The 25,899-nt window shown below is 37.5% G+C and overlaps 1 protein-coding gene across 5 annotated transcripts in view; it reads right to left on the bottom strand.

Annotated features, from left to right (window-relative positions):
• RNF8 (ring finger protein 8) overlaps window positions 1-25,682 on the bottom strand; it is a 124,303-nt gene extending 98,621 nt beyond the window's left edge. For all 5 annotated transcript variants that reach the window (XM_069073594.1, XM_069073592.1, XM_069073591.1 and 2 more), the window contains exons 1-2: window positions 25,395-25,682; window positions 2,962-3,090 (exon numbers count right to left, since the gene is read on the bottom strand). In XM_069073594.1, coding sequence (XP_068929695.1) covers window positions 2,962-3,090; window positions 25,395-25,493 — 228 coding nt within the window. In that variant the 5' untranslated portion in view covers window positions 25,494-25,682. The remainder of the gene's footprint in view (window positions 1-2,961; window positions 3,091-25,394) is intronic.
• Between the last annotated feature and the right edge of the window lie 217 nt (window positions 25,683-25,899).

Below are 25,899 nucleotides of genomic sequence, written 5' to 3'. Positions count from 1 at the left end.
CAGTGAATAGAGTACCAGCCCTGGAGTCAGGAGGACCTGAGTTCAAATCTGGCCTCAGACACTTAATACTAAAACTAGCTGTGTGACCTTGGGCAAGTCGCTTAACCCCAATTGCCCTCCAAAAAAAAAAAAGAATGCATGGGTGAAACAAGAAATTATAGAAACAATCAGTAACTTCATTCAAGAGAATGACAACAGTGAGACAACATACCAAAACTTGTGGGATGCAGCAAAAGCAGTTCTTAGGGGAAGTTTATATCTCTGAATGCATACATGAATAAAACAGAGAAAATGGAGATCAATAAATTGGGCATGCAAGTGAAAAAGCTAGAAAAAGAACAAACTTAAAATCCCCAATTAAATACTAAATTAGAAATACTAAAAACCAAAGGAGAGATTAATAAAATTGAAATTAAGAAAACTATTGAATTAATAAATAAAACTAAGAGCTGGTTTTATGGAAAAAAAACAACAACAACAACAATGAAATTGATAGGCCTTTAGTCAACATGATAAAAAAAAAGAAAGAAGAAACCAAATCACAAGTATCAAAAATGAAAAGGGTGAATCTACCTCCAATGAAGAGGAAATTTAAACAATAATTAGGAATTATTTTGCCCAATTGTATGCCCATAAATTTAACAATCTTAGTGGATATTTACAAAAATGTAAGTTGTCCAGATTAACTGAAGAGGAAGTAAAATACAATAACCCCATTTCAGAAAAAGAAATTGAACAAGCCATCAATGAACTCCCTAGGAAAAAATATCCAGGGCCAGATGGATTTACTAATGAATTCTATCAAACATTTAAAGAACAATTGATTCCAATACTTTATAAACTATTTGCAAAAATTGGAGAAGAAGGAATCCTACCAAATTCTTTTTATGACACAAATAAGGTACTGATACCTAAATTGAGAAGCAAAACAGAGAAAGAAAATTATAGATCAATTTCCCTCATTGATATAGATGCAAAATTTTAAAAATAAAATATTAGCAAAAAGACTATAGCAACTTATCATGAGAATAATACACTTTGATCAGATAGGATTTATTCTAGGAATGCAAGGATGGTTCAATATTAGGAAAACTATTAGTATAAATTGATCATGTCAACAACAAAACTAGTAGAAACCACGATTATCTCAGCAGATGCAAAAAAGGCTTTTGAAGGAATCAGATTAGGCAAAGAAGAGACTACGTTATCACTCTTTGCAGATATGATGATATACTTAGAGAATCAAGTAAAACAGTACTTGAGATAATAAATTTAGCAAAGTTGCAGGGTATAAAATAAACCCATGTAAATCCTCAGCATTCCTATATATTTCTAATGAAATCCAACAACAAGAAATAGAATGAGAGGGGCGGCTAGGTGGCGCAGTGAATAGAGCACTGATCCTGGAGTCAGGAGGACCTGAGTTCAAATCCAGCCTCAGACCCTTGATATACTTACTAGCTGTGTGACCTTAGGCAAGTTACTTAACCCCAACTGCCCTGCCCTGTCCCCTCCAAAAAAAAAAAAAGAAAGAAATAGACTCTACACCAGCAACACTTTTAAAAGCTGTCCTTGGGGTGGCCAGGTGGCGCAGTGAGTAAGAGCACCGGCCCTGGTGTTGGGAGACCTGGGATCAGTTCTGGCCTCAGATACTTGGCACCCACACAAAATAACTGGCCATGTAACCTTGAGCAAGTTACTTAACCCCAACTGCTCTTAAAAATAAATAAATAAATAGAAATTAAAAAAAAAAAAAAGCTGTCCTTTCCTCCCTATTCCTTCTGCTACTACTCCAAGACAAGACCTTATATCAGAGTAATCCTCCTGAGGTATAGATCTGGTATCACCCTTCTTTTCTTTGTTGTTTTTTTTTTTGGAGGGGAAATGGCAGGGCAATTGGGGTTAAGTGACTTGCCCAAGGTCACAGGCTAGTAAGTGTTAAGTGTCTGAGGCTGAATTTGAACTCAGGTCCTCCTGACTCCAGGGCTGGTGCTCTATTCACTGCACCGCCTAACCGCCCCTTACCCTTCTTTTCAAAAACTTCCAGAGAGTCACTCAGTACTAACTGAACAAAGTTAAAAAGTTAAAATTCCTTCACCTAGCATTCAAGGATTTCCATAAACAAGCAGAATATTTTTTCTGCTAGTTTTCTGTAGAATATTTTTCCAGTTTTCAACACATTCTTATTCTCTAATTAAATAGAACTACTTTCTGCTCCTATAATACATAATGAACTCTCACTCTCCTGCCTCCCTCTACCTTTGCTCATGCTGTTATCTACAAGTCAAGGGATGGCCCCTTTGATAAACCCCTTGAGTAACTACTTAAAGAGGCCTATTCATTAATGGGAATTATCTCACTCAAAGTGAGAACCTGAAAAGACCTTAACCCAAAAGGGCCAGCGTCTCCCATTGCATCCTAGGCCATCTCCAGTTGTCCTGATGAATATCTGGCCACTGGACCCAGATGGCTCTGGAGGAGAAAGTGAGGCTGGTTATCTTGCACAGCTCTCCCTCACTCAAATCAAAGTCAACTACAAGTCACATCATCATCTCCCTGATGTCATGGTCTTCTTTGAGAACAAAGGACAAATACAACAATATCTACAACTAGAAGCCCTCATCCCTTCCTGTTACCTCTTCTCTGTGGTCTTCCCTGATTCTACTACCTCCACCATGACCTCACTCCATGGATCTCACATAGCACTGTTTGGCAATTCTCTAATGCATTTATCATACAGTACTGTATATTACAGTAATCTGAGTTCGTCTTCTCCTATAAGACTCTAAACTCTATGAAGGCAAAGACTGTCTTATTTAAAACTTTCTATCTCCATAGGGAAGGTATTTAATAATTGTTTGGTGAATGAGCAAGCTCTTAGAATGGCATTTGTGCCAAATCAGGTATCACTTTTGAAGACCATTAGAATGAGTATTACTTGAGTACTATGAATTCTTCTACCTTGTTGTCCATCATTGTCCACTGGCCCTCAGCATTCTGCTTGAAAACACAGTGGTTTCGGGAAATCATCAACGGACAAATTTTAGAAAGCAGCTGATATGTGACATCAAATCCTCGACCAACTGTTACCTACAAAGACAATAAAAATGATAGGCAAAATTAGATGAAATATTGAGAGAAAAGGTGTTTTCAATATTAACCAGTAGTATTTAAAACATTTTACAAGGAGGACCAGAATTATCTTTAGGCTAAGTATCTTCATATATCCATAAATAAGATGTGCCTTGCTACCTAGGCAACTTTAACCAGCGCCCACCTTTTCCTAATTCCCAAGATCATTAAGTGTTTATCATTCCAATATCTGCCAGCAGTTAAAAATAACAATTAAAATAAAACCAAAGGCAGAAAGAACTTCAAGTAAATTCTGAAAGAAACACAAAGCAAATATTCTGTTAACTGATTCTATTTTGTTAAATGTTAAGGGTCTATAAATTTTGTTTTTTATTCTGTGTGCATGATTTTGTTATTGATTACATTTATAATAAGAAATCACTCATTTTTAGAATGCTTCCTACACACCTATGAAGTAGGTAATAAAAGCATTTTGAACACTATTTTTAAAAGATAAACTTTTATTAATGTCTTTTTAAAAATCACTTATATTTTCTACTATATCCCTCCCCATATCCTTCTAAGAGTTACCTTTAACAATGAAGAATTTAAAAAGAAAAAAAAAGTTCCATAAACCTTACTTGTAGTGTAGAGGACTGCAAATAAAAAGCATCAACCCACACAGTTTTAAAGTCCCAGAGCCTCTCAGAACTTGACCTTATATGCCAAAGTTTAAGTGCTGAAGGGGTTAGGAGTTTCAGGAAAAATTTAGGAAGCCCTGATCTGAAGGACCAGTAAAACAAGGAGAGGAACAGGGAAATAAAAGTCTGTTATATTAGTTCGCCTATATTGATTATTAGACTCATACCGTTTAAGTATTCACGGCCCTCATTAAGGAAGCAGTCATAATATTGCAAGGACTATTATCTGTCCATAAACATGAACTTCTGGAGAAACTCATCATCTATAGGGAATCCCACTAAGATTTAGACCCTGCAGAAGACATCTTCTACAGCATTTCTACTACCTTTGGTGAAGATACAACTCCTTCATGCTTGAAGTGACTTTAATACTAGTCACAATGTCACTCAGCAGTGACAGAGGAACCACTTTATTCCTCAGGGTGTTATGTTCTAAAATATAAATGGCAATTAGGATGAAAAAGTTAGGAAGAACTGCTGAATTAGACTCCAATCAGTAGACACAGAAAAAGTTCATGATGGAGGAAATGCAATTTTACAGTTTACTGTTTTCCAAAATACCTCAAAAGAGGAAGATACCAAAAGAACTAAAAAATCATGGCTCATGTTAACACTCAAAAAAATGTGAGTGCAAGAACATCACTAACTACTGACCTATATGCTTATTTTATTATGTATATAAATATTTATGCAAATCATCTACATAGATATTGAGAGCATTTTCAATGAAAACAAGAAACGGAAAAGCTTTTGCAAATGATTCTCTACAGCAGAACACATCTTTTCAGTATGCAACTGACCATAAGTTGCAGAAAATATCAAATCCTACTGTGTCTACCATATGCTGCTTTAAAAAAGCATTTGACTTGGTAAAAGCAGCCTCAAAAACAAACTTCTTGTGTGAATACAAGTCTCTGATAAATTCAATCACTAAAATCTATTCAGTCTTCTGATTAACATAAAAAATACTTGAATGAACCAACATGAAAATTTAAAAATATTTACAAAATAATCTTTCATTCACTCCTGTAGAGGTCACATGGGTTCTCAAAGTCTATGTCAAAAGTATACATTTTCTACAAAGTTCTAACCAGGATGGAATTTTTTTTTCATGTGATAGCAACATATTCTACCAAGGCCCTTGCCATGTAGGCTAAGCTAGTTTTCCCTCCCAAAAAAGTAATGAAGCAATTCTTGAGACTTTTATTGGTCCAGAAGACTAAAACTTGAACCATTTCCTGGTAGCCTAAATACAAAAGCCCAGTGCATAAGAGGTCCAGAAGTTCTTCCAGCTTGCCACCTAATTCTGGGTAAGCCATCATTATAAACACAGAACCAGGAGAGCTGTCCCTTGAAACAATGCTGTTTCCTAGCTGAATAGTCTTTCCATGTTATTGAGCAGAACTCTTGTTAAAATATTACATGGTGTACTGTTGAAAGGAAAATTCTTTATTTGGGTTTTTCACCCTGATTAACAAGGCAAAACTCAGGGCAAAGAGAATTAAAAGGATTTTGTTGTAAGTATGTCAAAGAAGTTACGAGTTGACTGGTTGATCACTGAACATCACAAAGGTTTTAAGGTGGGGCCAGCAACTTTAAGACAATTTAGATAGGTCCACTTCTGCAAAAGAGATTGGGCCTTTGCATCTTAGGTCCTCCCCAAGGTAGCAAAAATGTGACATAGCAAATATGGGTGCATAACAAAGAGCAGGTAATACAAAAAGCTACAGGCTGGATGATTCCTTCCCCAGCAGTGCCTCCCTCTACACTGACTGACAAGCACGGAAAAATGAGATATTAAGTCAACATAACTTTCAACAGTAGGACCTCATGTTAATCTGAAGCCTAACCAACTGAACTGGCCATGTGAGTCTGGTCAGGCTCACAAAGCCTACAAAAAAAATCATTAAGATTGTCCAATATCAAACAAGTTTTTTTTTTTTAATTTACTGTATCCACTATATGCTAGGCATTGTACCAAGTGTTAAGCATACAAAGACAAAAATATAGTATTCTTGGCCCTTGAGGAGCTTACATTCTGTGGAGAAATAAAACATGCACAAATGAGAATAGTACAAGGATAATGGTGGGGGGAGGGTGGGGTTAATTCACTCACTAACTAAAGGGCAAATCAAAGTGTAATGGAAATGATCCTGGATTTGGAGTGGCAGAGTTTGTGGTCAAATGTTAATTTGCCAACTATTGAACCCTAGGCATGTCATTTTATATCTCTGGCTCTCAATTTCTTCATCAGTAAAAGAGAAGGTTGGACTAGATGACCTCTGAGTTTCCTTCAGGATCTAAGTCCCTGACCTAGCAAACCTAAAGTGAGCCCAGAATGAAGATAAATCTTCTCAGAGGTAGAAACAAGAAGGAAGTGCCTTTCAGGTATGGGAAATAGCTTGTATGACTGGTGAGAGGTTGTAGAGTTCAGAAAATAGTTCAGCTTGACTGAAACAGAGTTCAGAAAGAGCAGTAGTGTGAAATAAGATTGAAAATATCAGTGGGAGCTATACCAGTAGTAGTATTTTTCAAATACTTAGAGATGCTGTTGTGACTGATGATACAAATTCAATTAAAAGCTTTATTGATTTCATGGAAGCTTTTGTAATCAATAAACAATTTTCTCAATCAATAGAGAGTAATGGCATAAAATCGATGGCCCAGGTTATTTTGTCTCTTAATAAGGTGTAGTGGAACTGCAAATTGGCACTTGCAGAGGTAATTATACCAATAAAAATCACAGAGCCTTCAAATACTAAAATACAAAGCAACATCAATTGAAAGAGTAGTGTCTTAAATTTCTCTAGCCCATTACTACCATGCTACTCTAGGCCTTTATTATTTCGTGCATAGAATCTTACATTGACTTCCTATTTGGTCAATCTTCCTTCTGTCTCTCCTTATCCTATCCACTACACTACCCAATTAGTCATCTTGAAATTTAACTTTATAGGATCATAGATTTAAAATTGGAAGGGGTCTTTAGAGGTACAACACCTACATTATATGAGGAAATTACATGTCATTGCACAAAATAACAAAGACCCAGAGTTTTCTACAAAAGGTTTTCATCGTTACAAAGGAAGAGTCAGAACTCAAGGAAATTTGCTTCTTTTATTTCAAAGAGATGTACAGTTTTCCCTTTAATTTAGTGTGAATGACTATGCTAACAGGGACACATGGCTTCTTTTGTAACAACTAAAAAGAACCCTCTCTTGTGGGTAACAAGTATACCTTTTGGGTGGCTGACAAGGGAGGAAGGGAGTGAATCTGGAATTCAAAGTTTTAAAATCAAATATTCAAATATGTATGTATATATATATACTATTATCAATACTATTTTACATGTAATTGGGAAATAAGATATACAGGCACTGGGGCATAGAGATCCACTGGAAAAGTCGAAAGGGGTGTGGGAGAAAATATAGGAGAGAGCAGATTGGAGGAGGGGATATACTGTGGGACTGCTATTTTGGGGCGGTGGGTAGGGGGAAAACGAGGAGAAAATTTATAACTCAAAATCTGGCGGAAATGATGTAAATCAGAAGTTAATAAAGCATTTGAAAAAAAAAAAAAAGAATGGGGGTAATGACCCTTACACTACCTATTTCACAAGATCATTATGATGAAAGTACTTTAGAATTCTTAAAGCAACATAGAAATGGGGGAATTACTGCTTTCCTTCAAATAACTGTTATTTTCCTCATTACCTTGGAAATAACTGTGTGTGGGACTAAATGGATGTGTGTATAGCTTCTTCTTAGACCCTGGGCATTCTACAAATGGGACAATACTTACAATTATTCCTGTGTCTTAGGGCCCTGCAGACCATTCAATTGACTTAGCCATGTGGAAGAGCCTCACCTTAGGAACACAGGGATCCCCACTCCCTGGCCAAGCTCTCTATCCTTGCTCCCTAACCCATATAGCCTGAGTATGGCTGGCAGACCTGATACTGCCGCCTCATTAAAGAACTGTTTGTACCACTTTAAATTGAAAATAATGGAGTTAATACTTCACAGATCCAGGACAAAGACCAGCTCCTAAAGCAGCCTGGCACGAACCCCAGAGCACGTGATATGAGATAGAAATGGGTCTTGGGGAATTGTCCACCTTCAAGAGTGCACCAGCTTCTGGACACAGCCCTGCTGCCTGAAAAACCCCATCACTTAAAATGGAGAGGACCTTAACTGGAGAACAAATGAGGCAGCAGTCTATAGGGTGACCTCTCAGGGATCACTGAGCCAAAGAGTATCAGAGTCTGAAGACACTTTATTTTTTTAAATAATATTTTAATTTTTCCCACAATTACATGTTAAAACAACTTTTAATATTTGGATTTTTTTTTTTAAGTTTTGAGTTCCAAATTCTATCCCTCGCTCTACCCCCTTCCTCCTCCCTGAGATGGTAAGCAATTCAATATAGGTTGCATATCTACAAGTGTGTAAAACATTTCCATATTTTTCATTTTGTACAGGAAATCTTTAAAAAAAAAGAAAGTAAAAAACAGTATGCTGAAGATACTTTAAAAAAAAAAACAAGTATACCTTTCCTTTGTTCCATAAAGACCAATAAGCACAATTCCTTTTTTCTTTAAAGTATTATAAGAATAGTAGAATGGCATAAATATTTCTAGAATAACTGCAAGGGACACATATATCAGTCACCTGTTGAGGGAGAGTGTTTGACTTAGAATGAATAAACTATAGTTTTAAATGTCTTTGCCTCATGCGCTGGTTTATTGACAAAAGACCCAAACAGAATTTATGAAGTAATTTTTTACACAGTCAATATTAATAGATTATAATCCACATAAGCAAAAGCTTTTTGGGTGGTACTCAGTAACATTTAAGAGTGTAAAGTAGGTGGGGCTAGGTGGCGCAGTAAATAGAGCACTGGCCCTGGAGTCAGGAAGACCTGGGTTCAGATCTGGTCTCAGACACTTCACACACACACACACACACACACACACACACACACACACACACACACTAGCTGTGTGACCTTGGGCAAGTCACTTAGCCCCAATTGCCCTACCCTTCCCCCTCCAAAAAAGAAAAAAAAAAGATTGTAAAGGATTTTCCCAAAACAAATGAAGGAAAAAATTCTTCCAAGGGATAAGTCCTTTGTTTTTTTCTGAAGGGAACTTAATCAGTCAGTACACAAACAGTGGAAAAGTCCCACAGGAACAGCAAATACTTTAGGTGCCATAGTTTCTCCAATCATTGTTACAATGTGAGTGATCCTAATTGTGAAGGGAATTCTCTCTGTACACTTGGCCTTGAGACCCTTTGATATTAACTCGGGTTCTAAAAAGGCCCAAGCAACCCAAACCAAAAAGGAAAGGAGCAGTCAACAATTATTTCTTTTGGACAAAGCCATTAAAAAATTAAAAGAAGAGAGCTCAGTTCTTAGGGACTCTGGTTGCATGTTCTGTGGGAAAGCTATTTATGCAATTTTTTATTCATTCAGTTCCATCTCTCCTGTGTAGAGAAGAAAGCTCATTCTGACCAAAGTGTCCTTGGGAAGCTTATAAAGCAGGCCCAAGAGCTAAGCAAGCTCACAGTCTTAAGCCCTTTCCTAGTTCTCTGTTGTTTTATAACTGGTTCTAGGCTTTATATGAGGCTGTTAGCTGGGAGATTATCTGGTTGGTGGCTACATACTAGCTCATGGTAGAAACTGATAGAGTATTTGTAAACACTGAGCAGTAGGAAACTTTTTTAATGCTGAACAATTCTAGGAAAAAGAAATTTTATTTATCTTACTACACCACTTTAAAATAATTCAGAGGCGGTTTTCCCCCTAGTAGTCCACATTCATATATGATTATTCTTTGTGAACACAATGCTAAGGTCTTAAAAGAAACAATGGTTAAAAATATATGTTGAAGCATGGCAGATGCTTTGAGTAAAAAAACGAATGAATAAATAAATAATGGATTAGGTATGGGAGGGAGAGATGAAAAGGGTAAGGTGTACTTTAGAGAAAGGTATTCATGAAACCTTTGACTATTCACTGATTGAGCAGGACCGACACTTCTCAGGTTATCACACTAAAGTTGATAGCAATAAACTATTAAAAAAAAAAAAGGCCCATGGGCCTGCACATGATTGAAATAACTTACCATATGAAACCATTTTGATAATGACTTTTGACTTGAATATTTTTTTTACTTGAATATTTTTAACCACACAACTTTTACACAGCTCTTTTCTAGTTACATGGATCAAATAAAATCTATAAAATGCAAATGCTATTTAAATGTCAGCTAACATTATTCCATGGCTCCATACAATCAACACAATACCTTCCACAAAAAAACAAACAAAAAAACAATGATCCTTGCCATTTGCTTTTTCATGAAACTTTTACAACACTGGCAAGAAACTTTTACAACACTGTTAAAAATATATGTTCCATACATTTTAGGCCTTGCTTGATGTTGCTATTTGGAGGATCATTAAACAATTTTATATCTGTTGTTGTATCAAGGAAACTTGTATGATTTTAACATAATATGGAAGACCATAAGTCTTTTTTTTTCTTTGCTCTAAAACAATTTTTATTTCTTTTTGGTAATCGATAAATCATGAAAAAATGGGATGGGATCTTGTATTGCCTACACCTTTGTCAAATGTGTAATTACAGATATCATGTTATAGAAAAGTCTATAAAATGCCTGTACCTTTCTTACAATCTCATCAAAGACACCTTGACATAGAGACAGCTAGGTGGGCAGCAGACAGAGCTCTGAAGACCCAACTTCAAATTTAACCTTAAGCACTTACTAGCTATGTGATCCTGGGTAAGTCACTTAACTTGTTTGCTTCAGTTTCCATAACTACAAAATGAGAGTAATAACAGCACCTACCCCACAAGGCTGTTGTGAGGATCAAATGAGATAGTATTTTTTTTTAATGCTTCAGAAACAAAAGACTATTCTGATAGATTATTCTGATACATAATTGTCATAATGATTTCATAAATATGAAAAAGTACCCAAATGGATCAATAATTAATGATTTCTTCTATGCAGGCTTTTTTGGGGGAATAATGCCATCTGTGAACTTTATTTTATTTTAGAATTTTCCTATCTTTGAGAAAATTGAACTCTTGGTGATACTAAAATTGTCACTACCAGCATATATTATTTCCTACATATTTGGTTGTTCTTTCAATTACATTTTTAAACATTCTCAGAATTATCTAGGTTCAGTCCAAAGCCATACTTTCTGCTTGCTCAATTCCCCCTACATAGTTTTTCACTGTAAGATGGTACAACTCTAACTATTCGACTGACAAATTCTTCTCCATAATGACGCAAATTGCAAATAGCGGCAATTAATTGAATTAAAATATAACTTGGCAGGCAGAAGAGCCACAAAGTACTCCTGTAGTTTCTAGTAGGATGACTTACTTTTTAGCTGGGGGAACCTTCCCATGAAAGGGAATCTTCTGGGAGGAGATGGCAATGAGCCTAGGTATTGAAGGAGAGGCATGATTTAAGGAGCTGGAGATGAGGATTGCCATTCCAGTCACAGGGGCAACCCCAGAAAATACAGAGAAACAGAAAAATGCTAGCAGAATTGGGGTAACATTTAACAGTCCAGTTTAGCAGAATCACAGAATAGAATTTAATTGCTTATAAACAAGCTTAATGTTCTGTTTCAGATGTCCAAATCTTATCTCTCCAAAGACACTGGGTTTCCTGAGAACAAAAATTTTTTACAAACAATATATAACTACATTTTTAAAATAAGGATTACTATGATAAAATGGTGTTCTGTCTTGGAAAATCTGAGCCATTGATACCGTATTTTCCACAGAATCATCTAAGTATTCAAATACTTATTGAGTGAAACTGAGAAGATATGAAACCTAATGACGTATGCTAATCAAGTCTTTTTAACTATAATAATTATAACTCTTCTCTTACCTTCATTAAAGTGCAAATTATTTTCACTAAAATGTTATCGAGGCAGGAAAAGAGACAGATAGGTCAGCAATTACTATTATTTTCTTGGTTACCTTTGGGGGTTAATAGCAAGTTCTAAGCTTTTCCCCCCAAGTCTTTTGTATGCTTCTTCAGATACTCTGGAAATGGATCACTCTCTACACCCTAAAGAAATGCATCAAAACCACCTGGGTCTAGCAGAAACTGCCTCACCTCTGTGGATAAAATACTGGAGTTGAAATCAGGAAAACCTGAATAAAAATTTTGCTTCCTACATCTTACACTTACTAACTGTACAATTCTGGGAAAGTCCCCTAGTCTTTTTCAGCCTCAGTTTCCTAATCTGTTGTTGTTCCTAATCTATAAAATGAAGATAATAGCACCTACCTTACAGGATTGCTGTTGTTTACCTTTTTGTTAGACAAATCTAAATCCTGAAAAGGGTATTTTGAAGCCTTCTACTATTATAGTTTTATTGATTCTGCCTGTAATTAACCTCTTTAAATATTTAAATTTTATACCAAGGGTGGGGAACTTATGGCCCTGTATGTGGCCCTGTAGGTCCTCAAGTGAGGCCCTTTGACCGAATCCAAATTTCACAGAAAAAATCAGTTTGGATTTAGTCAAAGGGCTGCACTTGAGGCTGCAGGTTCCCCACCCCTGAGTTATACTAGCCTAATACATATAAATTGAATACTTATGTTGATTTATCTATGGCACCTTTTGATCTCTTTGGATTTATTTTACTGTTGTCTTATCTGCAGGGTCATGACTACTATCCCTGATTTTTTTTAGCTAACTTGAAACAATAGATTTCGCTCCAGTTTTACTTAACTGTGTGAATTTTCCTTTCCAATGTTTTGTTTCCAGTTTCAAATATACTACTAGATTCTGTTTTCTAATCTATTCTATCCTCTTCTATGTTCTTCATGTGTCAAAACCATTCATTTTCAGAAGATTGTGAATTTTCTTTCATCCTATTCTCTTAAACTTCTTTCCTCTCCATTTCCTTCCCTGACCCCTTCTCTACAAAAAAGTGGTGAAAGAGGAGTGTGCTTAACACTAGTGGTCTGTACTGCTTCCTTTCCACTGCCTCACTTTTATTCTCCTTGGCTAGACCCTGATCACACATTCTTTTTCTTTCTTTAGTCTTAATTCCCCCTTCATCATCAGCTGTTGGAGGTTGTTCTGCTTATGATTAATTTCTCAATGATCCCATCTCTCCCGGTACCTCTTTTCTTGGTGAGTTTAATGTATTTCTACAGGGAAGACTTTGCATACGTATTACATTCATCTCAAAGCAGAGTTGTGAGGATTAAATGAGATAATATATGTAAAGTGTTTTGAAAACCTTAAAATGCTATATATAACTGCTATATACTTTTTTATGCCACACATAAGGATGGTAATGTTGAGAAAATAAATGTGGCTACTGTCACTGATGGATAAAATAGTTTATTATAAAAATCATGACTTCTTCTCACTCATTTTTCATCTTCCATCTGTGTGTCTTTGTAAAGGTGGTTAGCTTCCCATGCCTGTAAATCACACCTTACTAACACCTACCTCTTTGAACACTTTGCTCCTTCTAAGCTCAGTTCAGGTGTCATACTATATGAGATTTTTCCTGACTGCTCCAGCTACTAGTGACTCCTATCCCTCCCTCTTCACACCAAAACTGCTTTGTGTCACTATATCTACATACTTATTTGTGCACAAATTAGTGGTGTTAAGCTCAAAGAGAAACAGATCCCTGAGGTCATATACTGACTTAAAAAAAAAACAAAAATTAATATTATCTATGTTGTATTTTAATTTTGCTAAACATTTCCCAATTACATATTAAATTGTCTCAAGTTTGATGTCTCTGGTGTACATGTTGCTTCTAATACAATTTTTAAATTCCTTGAATGCAGAGATTATTTGTTTTTGTCATTGTATTCCCAGTGTCCCATACATACTGACATACGTCACAGTAATGTAATAAATTCTTGCTCACTGACATATCTTTTTCATTTTTTAATCCATTATTTATCTTTCTTCCTTTTTAAATATTCTAAGAATGATTTTGCTTAGATGAGGTCTCTAGTAAAGCTTTCTATAAATTTGTTTTTTTCCTATATTGTTTCTCCCTGTTTTATGAGATAATACATCTCAACCTTCCACTCTTCTCCTGTAAGTTATTTTTAAAATTTTTTTTGAGGGGGGAAAGGCAAGGCAACTGGCGTTACATGACTTGCCCAAGGTCACACAGCTACTAAGTGTGTCAAGTGTCTGAGGCTGGATTCTAACTCAGGTCCTCCTGACTCCAGGATCAGTGTTCTATTCACTGCGCCACCTAGCTGCCCCTCCTTTAAGATTTTAAAAATAAGCTTATTATTCTTAGCTGCCATACCACTCTACTTAGGCCAAAAAAAAAAAAATCAAGTGCTTTCTGGATGAAGCAGTTTCTATCTAGGCTTTTATGGTTATTGTGGCAAGTGATTTCCAAATGTTATTGTTTGCAGATGAGATTGTACTATTTGCATCAAACCCAGGATCAGCTTCTAAAAAACATGTATAAGTTTAAAAAAACCCAGCCGAATTATACATACAGGAAAACCCAAGTGGATGAAAATCACCTATTGTTCAGAAATGATGTACAAACAGAAAGACAACCAAGAGCTGATTTATCAAGGCATATATCTAAGTCAAACACTGAATGAGTCTGGCCCAGAAATGAAAATGAAAAAAGAGAGTGGGTTGGTTTGTCTATGAGAAATTATGCAATGCTTTTTTTTTTTGGAGAGGGGAAGGCAAGGCAAGGCAATTGGGGTTAAGTGACGTGCCCAAGTCACATAGCTAGTAAGTATGTCAAGTGTCTTAGAGACTGGATTTGAACTCAGGTCCTCCTGACTCCAGGGCTGGTGCTCTATTCACTGCACCACCTCGCTACCCCAATGCAATGCTTTTTAATGACTCCATGTCCCTCCTTAAAAAAAACTCCATCTCTTTAAGTTTTAGTGACATCTTTCATTAACATCAGTTATTTCCCAACATACTCAACCCCCTCCCCCAACTTCTGAACCCCTTACTTGTTAGCAAAACCAACTGACAAAAGAACTTCCTCCACAGTGTATCCAGAGCTCCAGTTCCATTGTTCACACTGTGTTTCTAAGACCCCTCTTCTTCCTGTTGCTTATTAGCTGTGTAACAACCCAGAAAGTCACTTAACCCTGTCTACCTCAGCTTCATCATTTGTAAAATGAGCTGGAGAAGGAAAGCCCAAATGGGGTCACAAAGAGTCAGACAACAACTGAAAAACAATTGAACAATAACATCTCCCTACCAACAGAAGGCCTATCTTAAAAATATATATATATATTCTTCTGATGATGTCACAGCTAGGAGTCAAGAAATCCCAATCTCCAAAGTTTTAAGTTAAGAGATATCAAAATAGCAATGGAGAGAACATAATGAACTTAAGTAGAATATGACACATTTCTAATGAATTGCAAAGGAGAAGATTCTTAAAGAATGTCGTGAAAGTGATGTATGAAAAGAAAGTGAGCTGATTGTGTAGTGAAAGCAAGAGATAACTGTTGCATAGCATGGATGCTACAATGGTTTCCAAGCAATGTCCAGAAAAAGACTAAGCACTGAACATTAAAAGACCTGAAAGAGACCTCTATGGTGTTTGTTCAATCTTTTTTTTTTTTTTGGAGAGGGAAAGGTAGGGTAATTGAGGTTAAGTGACTTGCCCAAGGTCACACAGATAGTTTTTATGTTAAGTGTCTGAGGCTGGATTTGAACTCGGGTCCTCCTGACTCCAGGGCCGATGCTCTATTCACTGTGCCACCTAGCTGCCCCTGTTCAGTCTTTTTGTAAAATAAATATGGGATTATGTGAACAAAAATTGTCTAAGATGAGATGACAAAGATAGATTTCAATATGCACCACAGGATGGATCATATATTTAGAACTGGAAAAGACTATCTAATACAAACCCTTTACCCCCCACCCCACCCCCTTAAATAGAAAAAGAGACCAAAGCCCAGAGAGATGAAATAACTTGATTAAGGTAATACAGAGAGTGTAAGGCAAAGCCAAATTTTGAACCCAGATCCTCGTACCATACCCACTCTCACTTATCTTCAATTTCTAGCTGTCTACTGGCTGCTTTCCTATTGCCTACAAACATTCCTATGTCCTCCTATCCTCAAAAACCCTCACTTGATCTATATGTCTCCACTACCCTTCTAAATCCCTTGAGTGGGTTATCTATAACTAGTGCCTCCACTCCCTTTCCTCCCACTCTCTTCCTAAATCTCTAGTCTGGTTTCCAGTTCCATCATTTAACTGAAACTGTTCTCTCCAAAGTTACCAACAATCTCTTAACTACCTAATCTTAATGGGCTTTTCTCAATCCTCAGCCTTCTTGAATAATATCTTCCTGAATTTTTTTTTACACTGTTAAGAACTCACTTCTCCTTCAAACCCTCTACTCTAGGTTTTCATGACACTATTCTGTCCCAGTTCTCCTCCTACCTACCTGGAGCTGACTGCTCCTTCTCAGTCTCCTTTGCTGGATCTTCACTCAGGTCACCCACAATAACTGTAGGTATCCCATAGGGCTCTATCTTCATCCCCTTCTATCCCTATAATATTTCACTTGGTGCTCTCAACAGCTCCCATGGATTCAATTAATATCTTTATGCTGAGGATTCTCAGGTCTACTTATCCCATCCTACTTTCTACTGACCTCTAGTCTCACATATACAAATGCTTACTGGACATCTTGAACTGGATTGTCTTTTAACATTTTAAACCCAAGATATCAAAAACTGAACTCATTATCTTTCCCCCATTCTCTTTCCCTCCCCTCTTCCTAACTTTTTTTTTTATTATTATCAAAGATACCACCATCCTCCCAGGTACCAAGGCTCAAAAGTTAGATGTCATCTTCAACTCCTTAACTACATAGCCTAGAGTGAAATCTTCCCTCAGATACTTACTACCTATGTGTCCCTAGTCAAGCCACTTAACCTCTGTCTCCCTTTCCTCAACTGTAAAAACAGGAATAATAGCACCTACCTCACAAGACTGTTGTGAGAATTAAATGAGATATTCTGAAAGTGCATAGAACAGTGCCTGGACATAGCAGGGGCTTAATAAATATTCATTTCCTTCCTCCCTCTCTTTCCTCACCTCCCCCAATCTACTGTAAAATTCTGTTGATTTTATCTTCATAATGAGAAATTTTCTCTTTCCTATATGCCCATTTTTCTCATCTGATACTGTCCCCACCATGAGCATTTCAGGTGCTCATTACCTCACTCCTGGATTACTGAAACAGCCTTCTGGTTGGCCTCCTGCCACAAGTCTCTTCCCCATTGCAGGCCATCTTCCACTAAATTCTCAAAGGGATATTCCTTGAACCCTAATCTCCCATGTCACCTCCCTAATCAATCAACTCTACTGGCTCCCTGTCACCTACAGTATCAAATATGACATTGTATTTGGCATTCAAAGTCCTTCAAACAATTAAATGTTCCCACTCCCACCCTTCCTTTCCAGTCTTCTCTACCTTATACCTTGTCCCCACTATGTACAAGGCATTCTATCTCCCATTTCTGAACATTTTCATTAGCTGTCCTCCATGTATGGTATGTTCTCTTCCTCATCTCCACCTGCCCTCAAGTCCCAGATTTTAAAATCCCACCTACAGTAAGCTTTTCCTCATGCACACACATTCTAATGCTTTTTTCTCTGTTGATTATCTCCAGTTTATCCTGTCTATAACTTGTTTGTACATAGTTATTTGCATGTTGTCTCTCCCCCATTCAACTGTGAGCTCCTTGAGAACAAGGACCGTCTTGAGCCTTTCTTTATAACCCCAGCACTTAGTACAGTACTTGTCACATAGTAAGTGCTTAATATGCCTATTAATAAATGTTTATTGAAAAAAAAAATCCTCTGCATAATGTAGATGTAAAAGCTGATACTATAAGCAAACTGGGATAGCAAGGAATAGTTTACCTGTCAGATTTATGGAGAATGGAAGAATTTATAACCAAACAAGAGACAAAGAACATTTAAAAATGCAAAATGGATAATTTTGATTACACTAAATCAAAATGCTTTTGTACAGTCAATGCAACCAAGATTAGGAGGGAAGCAGAAAACTGGAAAAGAATTTTTACAACCTAGTGTCTCTGATAAAGGACTTGTTTCTAAAATATACAGAAAACGGAGTCAACTTTATAAGAATAGGGGCAGCTAGGTGGCACAGTGAATAAAGCACCAGCCCTGGAGTTAGGAGGACCTGAGTTCAAATTTGGCCTCAGACACTTAACACAAAATGAGCCTTGTGACCTTGGGCAAGTCACTTAACCCCAATTGCCCTGCCTTCCCCCCTCCAAAAAAAAAGCAAAACAAAAAACAAAAAAAATTTTATAAGAATATAAGTCATTTCCCAATTGATAAATGGTCAAAGGATATGAATAGGCAGTTTTCAGATCAAGAAATTTAAGCTATCTATAGTCATAATGAAAAAATGCTCAAAATCACTGATTAAAGAAATACAAATCAAAATAACTCTGAGATACTGCATCACACCTATCAGATTGACTAACATGACAAAACAAGAAAATTATAAATACTGGAGATGTGGGAAAACTGGAATATTAATGCATTGTGGATGGAGTCATGAACTGATTCCAACCATTCTGGAGAGCAATTTGGAGCTATGCCCAAAGGGCTATAAAATGTGTATACTCTTTGACTCAGCAATACCAATTCTAAGGCTGTATCCCAACAAGATCATAAAAATGAGAAAAGGACCCATATGTACAAAGATATTTATAGCATTTCTTTTTGTGGTGGCAAAGAACTGGAAACTGAGGGGATGCCCATCAACTGGGAAATGGCTGAACAAGCTGTAGTATATGAATGTAATGAAATGCTATTGTGCTATAAGAAATGATGAGCAGGCACACTTCCGAACAACCTGGAAAGGCCTATATGAACTGATACTGAGTAAGGTGAGCAGAACCAGAAGAACATGAGAACACAGTTACAGCCACACTGTGAGATGACTAACTCTGTTACACTTCACTCTTCTCAGCAAGGCAAGGTTCTAAGACAACTCCAAAAGGCTCATGATAGAAAATGCTATCAACATCCAAAGAAAGAACTATGGAGTCTAAATGCAGACCAAAGCATACCATCTGCTCCCTCTCTCTCTTTTTCATTCTATTTTGTTTTGTTTCCTCTTTCTCATGGTTCATCCCATTGGTTCTAATTCTTCTTTACAACATGACTAATGTGAAAATGTTTTAATATGAATGTATATATAGAAACTATATCAGATTGCATTGCATGTTATCTTGGGGAGGGTAGAGGGGAAAGAGGCAGAGAAAATTTAAAACTCAAAAGCTTGTGGAACTGAATGTTGAAAACTAAAAATAAATTAATTTAATAAATTCTATTTCAAAAGACAAAGGTCCTTGACTCCAAATCTAGTATCCTTTTCACTATATCAGTTATCAAAGTAAGAAAACCAGCTTTCTAACAAACTAGGCCAAATATGTAAAGTGAAGTGTCCAAAACAACCACTCAGTTTTGGAGGCAAAGTGTAGAGAAGTGGAAGAAAAGTAGATTTTTTTAAAATGAATTTAATTTAGTGCCTTCTGTTTTTCACACTAGTAATTACCTTTTATACCCTTATGCTTGCTTAAAAAAAAAAGAAGCAGTTAAGCAAAACCAACTGAAAAGCCATGGAATCTGATAGCATATACAACATTCTATGCCCAAAGGTCCTTAGTATCAAGAGGAGGGAAGTGTAACATAACATGTTCCAAGATGTGTCATTTGCAAGTTATCAGTTGAGGCTGTCTTTAGTGTTCTTTTCATTTACATTGTTATGTACATTTTTCTCCTGGTTCTATGTCTGCATCAATTCATTCTAATCATTTTTCCCCAAATTCTTTATCTTTTTTTTATTGTATTATAACATTGCCCTGCATGCACAGATCACATTTTTCAGTCATTCCCCAGTTTTGCACCACAAGAAGTCCCCTATGAATATTTTAGCATATCTAAAACCGATTTCCCTCTTTATTAAAAAAAATGTTTTAAATCATAAACAAGAGAAGTATCAACAAATATCCGTCTTTGACTTTCATGTATATGCCTAATACTGGCATCACTAAATTCAAAGGGTATTAATCGTTTAGTCACTTTTCTAACATAATTCAAAATTGTTTTCTAGAATGGTTAGTCAATTCTCAGCTTCACCAACAATGTATTATTGTGCCTGTCCAACACTGACAATTCCTACCTTTTATCATCTTTGCCTATTTGATGGGCTCAAGGTGAAACCTCGGTTGTTTGAATTTGCATTTCTATTACTAGTGGAGTATTTGTGATTATTGATCATTTGCATTTCTTACTTTGAAAACAAATTTATAGGCTTCAAATGCTCAAGTACTGTAGAGTTTGACTTTTGCTCTTAAATATTTTGCTTAGCTAGTAGAGTTTTATCAGAGATATTTCATGTAAAAAAAAAAACCCATTCTCCATTCATTTCTTCTGATTTTATTTCACTGACTTTATACAAAATTTAAAACTATCATCTATCAGCCTCATTGCAACTACCCTTTTCACTGTCTCAGCTTTTTAACCTTTATCCAGGGCATGTTTCTATTTCTTCCCTCTCCCAGGCCTTTTTGTATATCACATTAGCATTCCCATCTAGCTCTTCCTTACATCTTTTCTTCTTTCAATTCTAGATCCTCTCCACATTTCTCTCTTAATTCATTGCCCTAAGGCCCCGGGCGCTCCATCTTGTCCCAGCCTCAGCTACCATCCATCTCTATGTTCAGGCAAATTTTCTCCTGTCTACCCATTCACACATCTCATTTCTTTCTTTATGCAGCATTGCTTACTCACCCACAACTAGTATAGTTCTATTTCCCATCCCCACTCCACCCCCATCTATAGTTACTGATCCACTTTTATCCCCTCTACTTCAGAAGTTCTTTCAGTGAAAGGTTTGTATCTTATTGATACTTTTATCCCATAAACTGGCTATTATGTAACCATCCTGCAGGAGAAGTAGTCTCAATTCAAATACTAAGTGATTACTATGTAGCAAAGGTACTGTGAGATAACAGATTCAAAGATCTCAGAGACAATCCTTGCCTTAAAGTAAATGTTCACAATATATTAAAAGAATGAGCAAAAAAAAAAAATGAATATGTATATAGATAAGTAAATATAAGGTAATTTGAGGAGGAAGGGAGCACTGACAATGTGTACTTGGGAGAGAAGATTGGGGTTTTATAAAGTGGCTCCTGAAAGAGACCTGAAGAAAAAATAAGTGCCAGAGTTCAGGACAATTATATTCTGGGCTTGTATAAATGTGCCCAAAGGGGGCCAGGAGATATGTCCAGTTTGAGAAACAGCCAGTAGTAGTCCAATTTGGCTGGAACATAGAGTGGATAAAAAGAAATAATATGAAATAAGGCTTATGGAGGGCCTTAAATGACAGAATAAGGAATTTGCATTTAACCCTAAAGGCAATAGGGAGCCAATATGGGTTTTAGTGTGGGGGGTGACATGGTCAGAACTGTGCCGAAAGACCTATTTTGTCAGCTGTTCTGAGAACAAACTAAAAGAAGGAGAAAAGTAGAAAAGGTAGCCTAATCAGGAGATTCTTACAAATAGAAAGTAAAGAACTGATGTGAGTATAAAGCAGGATGGTGATATTGTGAGTAGAGAGAAGGGAACAGATTTAAGAGGTGGTAGGGACAGAAAAATGACAACCAGGCAATTGACTGAATATAGTAGGGTGAAGAAGGATGAAAGTGATTTTGATGTTATAAATTTTAACTAATGGAAGGATGGCCATGCTGTCAAAAGAAAGAAGTTTAGGGAAGAAGATGAGTTGTTTCAAATACATTATATTCAATACACTGATGGGACATGCAGATAGAGAATATTCAGCAGAAAAAACCTGTGGGAGAGGAGTTCAGGGTATAGTAGATAAAGCACTAGACTTGGGGTCAAGAAACCCTAAGTTCTGACCCCTTAATTCAGATATCTACTACCTGTACAGTCATTTTAACCTTTCTGGGTCTCAGTTTTCTCATCCCTAAAATGAAGGAGTTGGTCTGGATGACATCTAAGATCCCTTCCAGTTTTAAATTATGGTTATATGATCCCCATGAAATTAGAATTGGATATCTCACATGCAGTCTCCAAAGTGGGATGCGCAGGAGTTGACTGAGGTGTGGGAAAAAAAAATTAGACCATCTACCTTTACTTTATATAAAAAAGAAATTGGCGTGGTTATATGGCGCAGCAAATAGAGCACCGGCTCTACAGTCAGGAGGACCTAAGTTCGAATCCAACCTCAGACACTTTTACACAAAACTCGCCGTGTAACCTTGGGCAAGTCACTTAGCCCCAACTGCCTTGCCTCCTTCCAAAAAGCAGACACTTAACACAAAAACTAGCCATGTGACCTTGGGCAAGTCATTTAACCCCAACTGCCTTCCAAAAAGAAAAGAAAGAAATTAAGCTTTATCAATATTTTTTAACATAAAAGTTGACAATGGTATGCCAGGTATCCAGAGGAAAGAATTCCACAACATGGAGGGATTGATGGTAGCATATGCATTCATTCACTTTTTGCATATTATAAGGTAAAAAATATTTTAATGTCTTTGGTTAAGTGGATTTACATATTATATTATCTACTTTTGACTAAACTAATCTTCATAAAAATGGAAAAATTACTTTACAAAGATTTTTTTTACCTTTTATTTTTTTTTGCTTCTTGGATGGCAATTGGGGTTAAGTGACTTGCCCAAGGTCACACTGCTAGTTTTTGTGTTGAGTGTCTGAGGCCGGATTTGAACTCAGGTCCTCCTGACTCCAGGGTTGGCTCTATTCAATGTGCCACCTAGCCGCCCTACTTTAAAAAGATTCTTGAAAAGAAAACTGAACACTGAAGATAATACCAACATTTGAGGTACTGATAAACAAGAAACTTCTACTCCCACTATAGGCATTTCATCAGCCACAAGCTAAAAACAATCTAATCAGATATGATAAAATTAGGCAAAAAACATTAAAAATCATTCCTCCTCAAACATATATCAGTTGCGTGAACCACTTAACTACTCTGGACCTCAGTTTCCTTATCTGTAAAATGAAAAGGTTGGACTTGATAACTGTCACTTCTAGTTCTAAATCAACAAACCTATGATTAAGAAAACTTTAAAATGTGGCTTTATATCCTCTTTTATTAATGAGTAACTTCATCCTAAGTTTATATTGTGCTTTGAGATATTAATGATTGTATAAAGCCAATAATTAGTAGAACATTTAAAACTAAGCTTTTGTTGCCAAAACAATGTGTCACCTATAAAAACTATCTGCCACTTAAACTGGAAAATTTTATAACCTATTTAAAAATCTAGCAAATTGAAAGTTTCAATAGGTTTTCAATTCATTTGTTTAAAAAAAGGCACTATCTTCTGATTAGTTTGTAAGAACAGACACCAGGGAAGAAAGAAGCTATTAACTTCAAGCTTTAAAAAGACAAATTTCAACAAAAACCTATGAATAATTTTAGTGGCTGGGTTAGGAAATTGTGTATAATGGTTTAGTAACACAACCAAATGAAGCATTTCTTTCATCTGGATCTTTATATGAGGCTATCTTTTTCAGCCATGCCAACCATTAAAATGAAGTATCAAGATACAGCAAACTTAGCTCTAGGCCCCTGTATCACAATCTGTTTCACCAAAATGTACTGTTAAATAAAAATTTTAAAGATTGTTTATTTCATCTAACATCTCATTTTTTGATGTCTTGTGTTTTATAATATACCTATGTGTGTACAGTAGTATGCATATAATTTATAAAAATACAAACATAGGGGTGTTGAAAAATTCCTTTCTGCTAGAGGTTTACCAAAAAGAATTAGTTTGAGTTCATTAACACAGTGGATAGGAAATGGGCTTAAGAATCTGTAAGACCTGGGTTCAACTTCCTCCTCAGTCTGGTGTGTGAACAGGGCAAATCACTTCCCAGTGCCTACCCACCTGCACTGGTAGAGGAGGGAGTTTCCTTTTAATCCACAAACAAAAATTCTGAGTTAACACAGAAATATATTTAAACCCACAGAAACAAATGAGATCACCAAGGGTAGCAGAAGGTAGCCAAAGAAAATAGGCTACCAGCACTCAAAGGTCCAGGTAGAAACAGAAAAAGTAGGGAGCACTATCAAGAAAATCAGAGAATGAAGGAGTATCCAAGAAAAGGGGCGGATGACTACATCAAAAGATGAAGAAAATTCAAGGAGGAAGAAGCCTTAGAATATGCCATCAGATTTAACAGTTAAGAGGTTATTGTTAAGCAATCTGAGTAGAGTGGTAAAGTCAGGAATCAGAAAGAAGGGATTTGAGAAGTGAGGTACAGAGCTTTTAGTTATGGGGGTGGGGAGGAGGCATGTTTTTAGGCACAAAGGAGCAAAGAGGCAATACCAAGAGAATAAAAGATGGACTAAACTGCTGGAGGACAAGTTCATGGAGGAGATGAGGAGGAAAGGGTTCAAGAGTAATATCTGCCAAGCAGAAGTGTCACTTTGTCAGAAGGTATCTGAATTGTTGCCATGGCCTAGTGATTTCACTTTTGCAACATTTTTCCTATTTGCCCCCTTCTCTTCTATGACGTCACAGTACAGGCTCTCACCACCATTTACCTGGACTATAGCAATGGCCTGCTCATGGATCTTCTTCCCACAAGTCTCTCCTTCCGCCTGTCTATTCTCCACTAAGTTTTCAAAAGTGATCTTCCTAAGATCTGATCATGTAAACACAACCCTTATCCCCTCTTCCCCCCGGTAAATTCCAATGGCTATCATCCCCAGGTTCAAAAGCTGAATACTCTAGTGTTCAAAGCCCTTCATCCCCTAGCCCCACCACGGACCTTTCTAGTCTTACAATTTACACTACTACCACCACTTCCCAGACATACATACAATTCGATCCAGTGACACTATAATCTCTGCTCTTTCAACAAGAAACCCAGTCTCCGGACCCAGGGCTTTTTAACTGGCTCTCCCCCATGCCTAGAATTCTCCTCCTAGCTTCCTTTAAGTCCCAACTAAACTCCCATCTTCTACAAGAATCCTTTTCCAATCCCTCTTAATTCTAGTTTCCGTCAATTTCCTTTTTATCCCGTATACAGTTTGTTTAGAATATGTTTGCACTTTGTCTCCATTAAGGCTATTGAGCTCCCCTGTGCCTAGCACGAAGCTCGGCACATAGTAGGCGCTTCATAAATGTATATTGACTACGAAGGGATCTGGGGAGGGGGGCCGAAATGGGAACTAAGAAGCTCATAAAATGAGCATTAATTTTCTTTTCTATCCCACTCTGGGTTCTCACTTCGCTCCTCAAAGGTCGCCCCCTCCCTTCTGCCAACAGCGCATTTCTTTTTTTTTTTTTTTTTGTCCCACTTCTCCCCCTCCGCTCTGTCAGCAGGACATTCCCCCGCCCCCCCTTTTCTGGGTCCTTTGGCGCCCCCGACGTGGAGGCAGACACACTCAGCTAACACACCCAGGTGGCCTCAGTTTCCTCCCCCGGCCCTCCCCGGCCCACCCCCCTAACCTCGCGGCGATCCTCGAGCAGCAGCCACTCAGCGTTCATCCCCACCCGCCGCAGGCACCAGGCCCGGCCGCCGCCGCCGCCGTCACCAGGATCCCCCATGGCCAGTCAGGCCGGCACAGACCCAGGCCCGATTCCGGTCCCGGATCCGGACCTAATCCCGGCCACGCTCTCAGTCAGCACAGAACAGGGCCCCTGCCAGGCCCCCGGGCCCGGCCGTCCCTCCTCTGCCGTCCCACCGAGAGCTCGGTATCCGCCGCCGCCATATCTAAATAACAGACAGAAGCAATCAACGCTTCCGGTCCGCGCAACCGCAATGGATTCTAGGGGCGCTCGAGGGCCCCGGCTCCCAGTCTCGCCCCTCCCCCTGGACTTCAAAGACCACGCCCAACTCGCGGGCACGTGAGAAAGTACCTATCCTTCCCCCGAAATCCCTCTACCCCCACTGGGAGAAAACCCTAGCGCCCGTGTCTTTAGGGCATTAAGAGCCCCAGGGGCGGGGAAAGCC

The sequence above is a fragment of the Petaurus breviceps genome, unplaced genomic scaffold (genome assembly GCF_028583685.1).
Source record: "Petaurus breviceps papuanus isolate PSGF00001 unplaced genomic scaffold, PetGlider_PUasm1.0 90865, whole genome shotgun sequence".
Lineage (NCBI taxonomy): Eukaryota > Metazoa > Chordata > Mammalia > Diprotodontia > Petauridae > Petaurus > Petaurus breviceps.
This window is presented reverse-complemented; position numbering and strand designations above follow the sequence as displayed.